We start from the raw sequence: 12,509 nt of genomic DNA, 5'->3' as shown, positions 1-12,509 counted from the left end.
CACCAAAAACCATCAGAAAACACAGAATTCAAAAACAGCTTGCCAATTCTACCAGTCTTCAATGTTGGCCATGTAAGTAGTGTGCCAAGTTTGGTGCAGATCCATTGTGGGCTGGGTTCAGAGTGCTCTTTCATTGTAGATGAACTATACATCCCAGCAACTACAACTCGCAAATGACAAAATCACTGCACCCCAACCCCACCAGTATTCAAATTTGGGTGTATTGGGTATTTGTGCCAAGTTTGGTCCAGTAAATGAAATTATTATTATTATTATTATTATTATTATTATTAATTTATTTATTTATTTCTATCCCGCTTTTCTCCTGTGGGTGGGATTCAAAGCGGCATACAACATATAAAATTCATACAAATACATCTGATCATAATACATAATCATCAGTTAAAACGTCATATTCCAATATAAAAAACCCAATTAACATATCAAATAAGACCATTTAAAAACTTATAGCAAACACCATTTAAAGATATCCATAACCTCCAGCCACAGAAGGTATTTGTCAAATAGTATCAAAATGCATCCTGCATATCAGATATTTACATTACGATTCATAACAGTAGCAAAATTACAGTTATGAAGTAGCAACAAAAATAATTTTGTGGTTGGGGGTCACCACAACATGAATAACTGTATTAAGGCATCGTGGCATTTGAAAGGTTGAGAACCACTGCCTTAGTCCATCTTTTTCTAACTTTAATCTGCTTTCTGAATCCCTAGCCTAACATGAGCTATGAGTTCTACACGTTAGCATGTAACTGCCATAAACTTCAGACTATGTGTTACTCTTCCTTTGGAGATATGTGGAACTGGGGTTTATTTAAATATTATGATGAAATGAGCAAAAAGGGCAGGCCCTGTCAAGTGTCATCTTCAAATGAGTTGAACCCATTTTTTTTTTAGCAGAAGCTGTCATTTCTTCCAAAGCCAGGTTGATTTGATGGCATATTGAAGGAGCAGTCACTCCTAAAGAAAGCAACATGTGTCTTCAACAAGTATTTGTCCAGTTGTTTTTCAATCCCACCAGTTTTCTTCTATAATTTTATCACCATCAGAGTGTGTTTCATACAAAAGGTTGTTTTTTCTTAGCCTCCTTTATTGTTGGAAAGTAAGTCTGGCTCTATCTCAGGATTCCTTTCCTCTGTGAAACTCTGTACTGTTCTTGGTTTCCCATGAATCCCCATTCTTATTCAGCACATGCTTAGCCATACCGAACTGGCTTCAGCATGGCTGGTCTGTGGGCCCAACATCCTAATGACAAAGTGGCTGCCGGCACTCCTGTCTGACCACAGTGTGGCCAAAACAGTATTTGCCCACCAACACAAAGATATAAACTAATAATAGTAAATAAACCATTATGTACAGTGTAGGCTTATGTTGAGTGAAATACATATAGTACAAAATATATAATTACAATGGTAATGCTCTGTATAACAAAGTAGTTCCTAACTTAAACAATGTGTGTTCTAAGCATAAACTTTCAGCTTGTACAAACAATATATTGATCTAAAGAACACGGAGAACACAACCGGTTTTTACTCTAGGGCTTCCTCAGGTGAATTATCTGTAGATATTATATTGAATTAACACAGTCATATATACATTTCTACATACATACAGTTATAAATCTAATACAAATACTCACAATTTTACATTCTCATGAAAGGCACTTTGTATCCCTTTCTACAGATTGTATACATGTGTCCTTTCTCAATGGTGGATTCTAAATAAAAGGAACAAACAGTGGCTATAACAATTTACAAGTGTTAAGGTTTCAATTAAAGAAATTTATATCCATATTCATATACTCACAGTGCCTGTAATTTCATATACTTACATGACACTCTGCTGCATCTATGTTTCTTCTTATTGCGAGTGTAGAGTATCCACTGTGCGGACCAGAACCAGTGTCAAAAACTTACTGCTTTATCAAAAGTGCAATCCAAAACAAATAGCAAGAAGGAGACAGTAAACCAAAGGCAACAGTCCAGAATCAGAAGCACACAGTCTAAACAACATCTGATAATAGTGAACCAATGCCAACATCCAGGGTTCAGTTAATGAAGTCAAGCCAGAGAAATAGAGTCAAGTCAGGAATAAATGATAGACAAGGTCACAATCCAGTGTCCGAAATGCTGAGCGCCCAAAGTGTAACAGAGTCAGCGTTCAGCCTAGAAACAACAATGTTGACTGCCACAACAAGTCTTGGCACAGAGAGCCTCTTTATCCTAAGATCTCATCTGTTGCTTGTGTAATATTTGTTTCTCTGTTAATGTCACAGACCTGCACGCTCTCCCCTGCATTTCAAAGGTGGGAGTATGTTTAATCCCTCACTCGCGGGCTCCAATGTACTTGCCTCAGCTTGCTCGACTGCTGAGGAGTAATTGCAACTGCTGGTCCTCATCATCATTCATAGCTGAGCTATGTGGGGGAGACTGCTGGGAGCTACTGATCTCCATCTTCTTTGCTCGCCTTTCCAGCAGCTCCTTGCCCTCACTATCACAGCTGGTCATGACATCCAGCATTTTACATTTCAGTTTTGAGCCACATTATGTGCCTGTGTAGAACCACCCTGAGTCTGAAAAAATGCAACTATCAGGTTTCCCTGGTCAAGCAAGGATTTGATTTCCTCTTACGTCGTGGATCATACTTGGTGACTTTGGACAGACATTATGATGTCTTTGGCCAAGAGTGGAATTATATTAGAACTCAATACATGTATAAAATTCACTACAAATGTATTTTTCAATTTTCCTTCAGATATTTTTTGAGGCTGGCTACTGTAGTATGGCCAAACCAAATCTTAGAAGTTTTGAATTTACTTTTATCAGTTATAAGATCTCCACACAACATTCCAGAACCAAAGAATGAATCATACACTTGGACATCATTTTTTGCAGATTGAATTGTGAATTTGAGGAAGCCATTTTGCCTCAGCTCTGAATCATTTGATTTCTTTCTTAGCACTCTTTTCTGCCTTGGTTTTGTCTCACCAGCACTTCTGTTTTGCTCAGCTGAATCTCACACTGCTTTGCTGCTAAGCATGCTATATAATTATGTACCTTTTATAGCTCCAAATCATTTTTACTGTGCCTGATAAATAATAAAACAAATCTCTTGTTGGAGAGTAGGGGAGGCAATATCCCTGCCTCCCAAAGAGCAGTGAAAAAACAACAGCTCCGAAGTTAGTAAGGCACAGCAGAGACTGTGCTTAGCGTTTTTCAACTGCAGTACTACTCAAACGTTTATACACATTAATTGATTCAAAATCCAGTCAAATAACATTATGATTGTAGAAAAGAAAGCATGCTCAAAATGAAAGTTCTGAAAAGGGGAACATCTCTCAATGTATAACTCAATGAAACATGTTTGGCTTTGTTAGATATGTGTACCCACTGCTTTTGATTCAGATTCACCTACACTCTTGGGGAAGGGATGTGGCTTCCGCTAAGCAAGAGCTTTGTGATTCCACCTGCTGAATTAGCCATCAACCCATCTGCCAAGTGTAAAACGGACATGACTGTGATGGAGGATGCTGTGGAGGTTAGGTAAGTAGAGCCCTGGGGGCACTTGACAATGAGATTTATAGAATCATACAGAATCATGCAATCCCCTGCAATGCAGGAACAGACAATCAAAGCACTTCTGCCAGATGGCCATCTGGTCTCCAGGTCAAGAGAGCCCATTGTACTCTGAAACAGCATATTCCACTGTCAAACTGCTCTTAGTGTTAGAAACTTCTTAATGTTGATGGAATCTTTTTTTCTGTAATTTGAATTAATTGCCCAATTTTTCAGTTTCTGGAGCAGCAGAAAACAAGCTGGCCACATCTTCAATATGACATCCTTTAAAATATTTGAATATGGTTATCATGTCAACTCAGCCTTCTCTTCTCCAGGTTAAATATACCCAGCTTCCTAAGCCATAGAGCATTGTTTCCAGACTTTTTACCATTTTAGTTGCTTTCCTTTAGGTGATTACTCAGTTATCAATATCTTCATGAATTATGGTACCCGGAACTGGCACACAGTATTTCAGGTAAAGTCCGACCAAAGAAGAATAGAGTAGAATTATAGAATTATATCGTGGGGAGAGACCACAAAGGTCATCCAGTCCAATCCCTTGCCATGTAGGGAAACACAAGAAAAGTACTCCTGCTAAGTAGCCATCTAGCATTTTAAAAAAACTGCAGAAAAGGGGACTCTGCCACACTTTGGGCAGTATATTTCACAGCTAAACATCTATTAAGAAGAATATCTTTTCCTTCAGTTTGAATCCATTGCTCCATGTCCTAGGGCTTATCTACATGAGCTACAAATTCTGGGGCAGACTGGAGTGGCAAGGCTTAGGATCATCCCTGTGGGTGGCTATACTTCTCATCCCCTTCCTCCTGTAGCAGTGGAACAGAGTCCAAATTGTTGATTTGGCCCTGCTGAACAATCATCCTTACCTGGAGTATCTTTCATCACTGTGACAGCCAGTGATCATAGCTATTGGTGGGTGCCTTTACTGACATCAACAAAGGTGTCTTGCAATGACAAGCACTCTGGAGTACTGTGAAGAGCTGTCACAATGACAAGACACAGCAAAGGTAAGTTCCATGCCCTATACTCTGTGCTGCAAAATACAGGGAATAGGGAATGATGCCATTGGCCTGTGTGGACAGTGAGCCAGTTTGAATGGTATGGTATGGTTCAACTGTCCATACCAACCCCAAATTTTAGATTGCTCTGGAATTCTGACAAAACCTAGAGCATTCCTCAATTTCTACTAATGCATGGTAATAGCAATTTACCCTGCATTATGAGCCAGTGGTTCCTGGATGTCATGTGGATGCTCAGAAGTGAAATCTGGCTTGACTTAGGGTTAGTGGCTAGTGTGAACAGGTCTCTAGTCTCTGGAGCAGCAAAAATACAAATCTGCTGCATTGTCAATATGAAACCCTTTTAAATATCTTAACATGACTATTATCAGTTATAATTGTTCCCCCACTTTTAATGTAATTCAAAAATTATAAATAAAAATTATAAAAAAAGAAAAAGCATAACTATTATGACTCTTAACCTTCACCTCTCTGATCCCTAGGCACCTCATAGGGTTTAGTTTCCATACCAGTAGTACTATTACCTCCCTCTTTCTAGAGGCTGTACTCCTACAGATGGAGGCAAAAAGGCAACTCAGATCTGACAAGCCAGCCTTTCTCTCTAGATCCATCCACAATAGCTGATGATCTTTATCTCACACTTTTGAAACTGCCTGTGCGAAACCATCAGTAACGCTGTAGGGCCAGACACTGGAATGCCAGGTCTTCCACAAACTGTCTATAGTTGTGTGGACTGCAGGGGGATCCTCAACCATAAAACAGTTTGTATACCTTGTACCATTGGAAAGCAAAGGTGTCACTATCTCAACCATTTTGGATTCTGGAATTCTGGATAAGGGATATTGTATCTATATTATTTTATTCTCACAGTATCAAACCTATGTAAGTTTTGCCATTGATCTGCTACAGAATGTTTTTGGTTGTAGCTCCAGTAATTTGCCCCTAAAATATGTAAAGAAATCTTCAGTAGTTAGAATCCGAAGTGATGCAGAACATATTCAATGTATATTGTATATATTCATATTTTATATAATTATCTAATACAGTTATTTTCAACTATCACGTTCCGTTTTCCTATGTTTATTCCCTTTGCTGTTTGGCTTCCTTCTCACCAGTGTTTCCCAGGGTTTCTGAATCTTGATATGGGATTGTAATCATCTTGGTATAGGATGGAAACCTCCTTGAAGTAATGTATCTATCTGGTTGCATTACTCTGTAAATATTGTTGAATATTTGCTGTGCAACTGCAACAAATAGTAAACAGTGTTACAATAAGTAGTAACTGGATATATGTGTGTGTTAAAGAAAACCTTATAATGTTAATTATTATGAGCAGCTGCTGATGTAGGTCAGCAGCAAGTTTGGACCACACCCGGTGGGCTATAACTGTATGGATGTTAGAATACAGTTTGGTGATGGTGATGCTGAATTAACAAGGACTTAACAGCAATGCTCCTTGCTATGATGGAATAGCTATTTGGTTGTTTTATGTTCTACTCCTTTATTTGGATGAAGAAAGCCTTACTCTGTGCTGCTTACAAGGACTATGTAAGTTTGCTGAGCTATTTGTTTTTGTATCTCTGCTGACAAGAGTAAAGATTTTTTGTTCCTTTTTCCTCTTGTTTGTGTGTCTGTTGCATTGGACCTGACTGATATCTGCTTATGCGCAACAAATAGTGTGTTTTTTTCTTTGTTGCAGGGAGGAGCTGATGACTTCATCCTCCTTTGACAGCCTTGAAGTTCTTCTGGATTCATTTGGGCCAGTTCGGGACTGCTCTAAGGACAATGGTGGCTGCAGCAAGAACTTTCGCTGTATTGCAGATCGAAAATTAGACTCCACTGGCTGTATGGTATGTATACTCTTATTAGTTGCTACTTGGGGAACTGGGAACATGAAGATGAGGTTGCCTATTCATGGGAATATCTTTGAACCGCAGCATGTTGAGTTGTCTACATGAATTCAAAGAAACAGACTCATCCTGTATGGATTGTTGAATGTCCCCACAACACAAAGTGGCTTCAGTTGAATATCAGGGTTTTTTAAAGAACATTCTTAAGGATCCATCTCACCCAGCATATTCTTCTTTTGAATTATTAACATCTGGCAGACAGTACAGTGTGACAAAGACAAGGACAAACAGACTGAGAGATAACTTTTATCCTAGAGCTGTAACTAAATTGATGTGGCATTGAATGTGGCATTGGAGACTGTGTGGTGGTGGTTGGAGTGTGGAGGGATGGGTGTTATTTTATGATGTGTCCTGGGGAAAGCATTTAATTTCGTTGTGCAATAGTACAAAGATAGTAAAGCTATTCTATTCTGTTCCATTGAAATCAACTTTGCTCCACTTTGGGCAAAATTGAAGAAAACTCCAGAATTTTCTGAAAACTCTGACGTATCCCGTGGCTTCAAGGCAGTCTGGACAGCAGGATCGCATCTAGTTTAGCCCAACCTGCTGTCCAGACTGGACGGCAATATAACCACCATTTACTTGTACTCATCAGTGCAGGAATATCAGTGAATTATGTCCATGTCACAACTGACACCACTTTTAGCCATTCATGGAGCTCCATCTCATGGAGTTCCGTCCGTTCTTAGAATACCATAGAATGACAAAGGTCTTGTCTACACAGCCAGAATAATGTGGACTTGTTGCTCAGCTATTTTTGTGAGTCCACACAATGCTCATGCTGGATTTGTGACATATCCACTGCATCCAACCATTTGTCTGCAACAGTGGAAAATAGGATTTGCTCTGCATCTTATTGGAAGCCTTGGAGTAATCTTGCAGTTTTTGTGGTATGGACAGCTGTATTCGCCTGCATCTGGACTGATCTGCTTTCCATGCTGCCAGTGGACCTACCATTATGGTTTATTGTCACCAGTAAGCATTTCTCTCCTAGGGACTTACTGACAATGTCACATTTAAGGTAATATCATGTGGGGCACAGAGCCACATAACCAGAAATGAGATGTTGCTTGCATGCCTTTTGGAGAGAGTTGCTTTCTGGTGCCAGTGGTGGCGGCAATGATCCTAATGTGTCCTTGGCCCAACTGGCTATGTAAACAGCTAAAGGACTCCAGGGATGCTCTTAAGATTGTATCGGAGAAGCTCTATAGCTCTTTAAACCAATTTTAGCTGTAGCCAGTAGTATAAAACAACAAACTGAGACCACCTTCATAGACCATGATCAGTGCACTGAATGGGGGCCAAGGGGTTGGAAAGAGGATGTTTGGATCCCACAATCTCAGTTGCTATGTCAACTGAAACCACTTCTATGCACTTGTCAAAATGGGAGTGTCTCTGTGCTTATTGAGAGTTCCTTTCATTTCCCTGGGATTGGCAGGGGGACTTGTGAGTTGGATTGTGTTAGTGCAGTGGTTCTCAACCTGTGGGTCCCCAGATGTTTTGGTCTTCAACTCCCAGAAATCCTAACAGCTGATAAACTGGCTGGGGTTTCTGGGAGCTGTAAGCCAAAACACCTGGGGACCCACAGGTTGAGAGCCACTGTAGTAGTGGGATTTCCACACAGACCTGTTTCTGGTATTCCTGTTATGTTTACATTACAGGATTAAGATTAACACACAACTCTCTCCCTTTTCTTCCCTTCTGTTTTTGTGCATCTGCAAGACCCTATGGCTCAGATATTCACACCCAATACCTAGTGAAAGGTTTGCTTCTTCTACCTTTGCCCCCCCATTTCATTTACCCATAGCTTGCCTTCCCACACATGCCTTTACACAAAGCCTCCCATGAGAGATACGTGGAAAGCAATCCATCTGCTTTAAACTGTGGCTGTGAAACTGTATCACTTGTTTCATTGCTGACATTCTCCCTTTACACTTGCTCTTTGCAGAGAGAGAGAGAAATCTTGCCAAAGACAAAGGTGTGAGGAGCAGGCAGAGGACTGGCAGGTGGAAAACTTTCTACAGAGATGCTTCTGAAAAGGCTGCTTACAGCAGGAGGGAGGGGTGTATTAAATAGCATCAGCATTAAAAGTGAGAAAGATAACCTATATCTGTGGCATCACAAGCTTAGGACATCTTTAAAACTATATATACAAAACCAAAACCTATAAAGAAATAATTAACACATGCAAAGTAAACATGCAATATACTTAAAGTTACAATCCTTATCTCAGAACAAACATATGGGAGATAGAAAAAGTTCCTAATCTTATTATAATCTTTAAAGACAACTGTGAGAAAGCTCTGAATAAATTTAAGTCCACTTTGCAACATCAATTCATAGAAGAGACATATAGGGACAAGGCATTTTCATGCATTTGTTGAAATCAGACCTTTATCCCCCGTGAATCCCCTGTGAATCTTGAAGGCAACAATGTGATAAGATTAATTTTGTGGGTGGCATCAAAATCAATTTAGAAAAAATATAGTCCTTCTGAACAAAGTACTTGTTTGCTTGCTATTCCATATTCAGACCAGTCAAGTTCTATTCCAAATCATTGTGTTTCAGCTTTATAGTGGGCAGTCTTGCATCTCCTGTCAGAATGCTTATATTCTGCTTCTTCGATATTTTAAAACTCCTTCCAAACTTCTTGCTTTTGGAAATACAAAATGTGCAATGGTGAATGTGTAATTGCCCCTCCCCGTGAGGGAAAATCAGTTGCATTCTAGTAGAAACTAGAAAGACTGAAATGAAGAAAATTGGAAAAAGAAAGTTTATTTTGTAATATGGCAGTTCCTTAAGTTCCTTTCTGTGGTTTAGAGATATCAATGTGGAATTAAGCAAAGGTTCTAATACATAAATTCCAGTTCGTATGTACATTGTCCTAGTTTAAGACCATGTTTTCTTCAGTTTACTTTGATGGTGTACTATTTATTTGCATATTCAAGGTATGCATGCATGTATTTATTTAATATTCTGTCGTATAGTATTAATATTTAATAGGTAGGTCTTAAGTTGGTGGTGAAAGGAGACTTGAAGGTATAGGCACACAGTGCAGTTCCTTTTAAAGGTTGATTATGGTTTGGGGCTTCGAAGAGCTACCTCACAGAATCAGTCCTATATGATATTATGACTGATCAAACTTCTGAGAAGTCCAAAGGAATCAAAAGTGACCTATTTTTCATATCTTTCTCAATGTGCAGCAACCCAAGTTGGTACATTCCTGGAATTGGTTAAGTGGGACAGCATGTACCAAGGATTGATGGGGCACATTAGGCTCTTATGGGACCTTTGGGAGCTTCATTCCCCCCCCCCCCCCATCACATACTGTACGATAATTTTTTTCAGAGTGGGGAACAGTTCATTTTAAATCGCCCCCATGATCCTCTTGCAAACCAACTAGTAAAATAGGAGCTAGATAATACTACTGTGAGGCAGATTTATAATTGGTTAAGCAATGGAACCCAAAAGAGTGCTCACAAATTGTCCCTTTTCATCCTGGAAAAAAGTGACTAGTGGGATGCCACAGGATTTGGTCCTAGGTCCAGTTCAACATATTTATTAATGACTTCCATGAATGTTTAGAGGACATGCTTATCAAGTTTTCAGATGACATCAAACTGGGAGGGATAGTTAATACTCCGGAAGAGAGGATCAGAATTCAAAAAGACTTTAACAGATTAGAGAGCTGGGTTAAAATTAACAAAATGAATTTCAAAAAGGAGAAATATAGGATACTTCACTTAGACAGAAAAAAACAAAATGCACAGGTACAGGATGGGGGACACCTGGCTCGACAACAGTACATGTGAAAAATGATCAAAGGTCTGGAGACCATGCCCTATCAGGAGCTGCTTAAAGAGCTGTGTATGTTTAGCCTGCAGAAGAGGAGGCATGATCGCCATGTACTAATATTTGAAAGGCTGTTGTAAGGAAGAGGGAGCAGGGGTTTTTTTTTTCTTCTGCCCTGCAGACGAGGACTCGGATCAACATGTTCAAATGACTGGAAAGGAGATTCTATCTCAACATTAGGGAGAACGTCCTGACCACGAGTACTGTTCAACAGTTGAACTCTCTGCCTTGAAGTGTTGTGGAAGCTTCTCCCTTGGAGGCTGGATGACCATTTGTTGGAGGTGGTTTGATTGTGCTTTTCCTGCATGGTAGGGAATTGGACTAGATTAGTGGTTCTCAACCTATGGGTCCCTAGATGTTTTGTCCTTCAATTCCCAGAAATCCTGATAGCTGGTACACTGGCTGGGATTTCTGGGAGTTGTGGGCCAAAACACCTGGGGACCCACAGGTTGAGAACCACTAGACTAGATGGTCCAAGTGTTCTCTTCCAACTCTATTATTTGATTATTCTACCTACAATGATTTTTTTCCATAGAACACCATGGGATGCAGTGACAGGCAATATATGACTTGTGAGACTCCCTCATTGTCACTTAATGGACCTGAGAATGTGCTATTGGGTTTACTTTGTAACTTACGTCACCTGTACGTCAGAGGTATCCATTACAGGCTCTGCAACAGTAGCTGAGAGCAGTTCATAGCCCTTTCTATGTCATCTTTCCATAGTGAGATCATGGTTTCAACTGATTTGCCAGCCCTGTCAGCCCAAAAACCTCTCCAGCATATTCGGGAATATTTTATATTCTATAAGTCTCCAGCATGGAGCATCTTAATTGGCTGTCATGCTGCAAGGATGGTTTGGTGCCATCAGTCTCCAAGGACCAGTCTCAGCCTCAGGCATGACAGCAGGAGAAAATGATGGCAGAAGATGCATGTCTAAGGAAAGAGGCAGAAAGAAGGAAATGCAGAGGTAGGCTGCGGAGGCTGGAGGAAGAGGTCAACCAGCTGCCATTTCAGACCTCTGTTCTTTTTCCTATGTCGCTTGATTCAAACAGAAAATACTGTTAGTACTATATAGAGAAATTTTAACAAAAGGGGCAAAACAATCTCTTTGCTTACTGGAGAAATCTGGACAAAAAACTATAAAGTGAATTCTTTTGATCAATTTGTCTTTAGTGAATCAAAGTGCAAAGGAAGAGTCTTCTATGCTTAGTCACTGAATGTCCTGATCAAGAAAGCATTGAAATCTTCATGAAGCAATGGCAAGATACTGCTACCTTTCCATGTTGCACTTATGCTGCATCTGCAATGGAAGGCACTAGAATACTAGTGATGCCTAATGCTGAACTTAAGTGCTACACCTGATGGGGTCAAAAGACTGTTTTTACTGTAATTGATGTTTTTATTGGATAACTGTTTTATTGCTGTGTTTTGATATTTGATTGTTTTATCGGGCAAGGCCCCATGTAAGCCGCCCCGAGTCCCTTCGGGGAGATAGGGTGGGGTATAAAAATAAAGTTATTATTATTATTATTATTATTATTATTATTATTATTATTATTATTATGGCAGAGCTGCTGGAAACAAAGCAGATACATATGTACACATATACATGTACACTTGGCTTGATACACCACCTGCATGAACTGATAAATGCAACAGGTTATTGAAAAAGCATTGTCAGCATCACCCAAGACGTAGCTGCCTTTTCATTGTTTTACTCATAGAAAACTTGGGTACAGTCACACAGTTTGTGCACCTGATCCCCAGTAATGAACTGGGAACGGTGGAAGAACACTCCTGCCAACAATTTCTGTTCAGTTTTGCAATTTTTCAAAGCCCTTGTGTCCTGTTCTGCAGGCTCCGCTGGTCACAAAGGAGTCAAATCAATCAGAGAAACATATAAACATGCACCACACCTCCTTTGCCCACCCCCTGCTTGCCAACACATCTGGTCAACCAGATGGGAAAGCACCGTGATGGGGATGGGTGCTGGGCAGATTCCCCAGACTCCTCATTTGCCTGTTTGCCATCATCCCAAACATCTGGGCCTGCTTATTGAGTGCCAGCATCATAAAAACACCTAAAGTGCTTTGGTGCTTCGATATTCCAGCTGGCACTGGAGA

At 40.0% G+C, this 12,509-nt stretch overlaps 1 protein-coding gene across 3 annotated transcripts in view; it reads left to right on the top strand.

Annotated features, from left to right (window-relative positions):
• The window catches only part of astn1 (astrotactin 1), a 302,993-nt gene that overhangs the window by 217,394 nt on the left and 73,090 nt on the right, over positions 1–12,509 (top strand). For all 3 annotated transcript variants that reach the window (XM_008108949.2, XM_003219851.3, XM_062977759.1), the window contains exons 10-11: positions 3,429–3,566; positions 6,321–6,471. In XM_008108949.2, the coding sequence (XP_008107156.2) occupies positions 3,429–3,566; positions 6,321–6,471 (289 nt within the window). The remainder of the gene's footprint in view (positions 1–3,428; positions 3,567–6,320; positions 6,472–12,509) is intronic.

The sequence above is a fragment of the Anolis carolinensis genome, chromosome 4 (genome assembly GCF_035594765.1).
Source record: "Anolis carolinensis isolate JA03-04 chromosome 4, rAnoCar3.1.pri, whole genome shotgun sequence".
NCBI classification, from domain to species: Eukaryota; Metazoa; Chordata; class Lepidosauria; order Squamata; family Dactyloidae; genus Anolis; species Anolis carolinensis.
The sequence above is the reverse complement of the archived record's forward strand: the minus strand, read 5'-3'. Positions and strand labels throughout refer to the sequence as shown.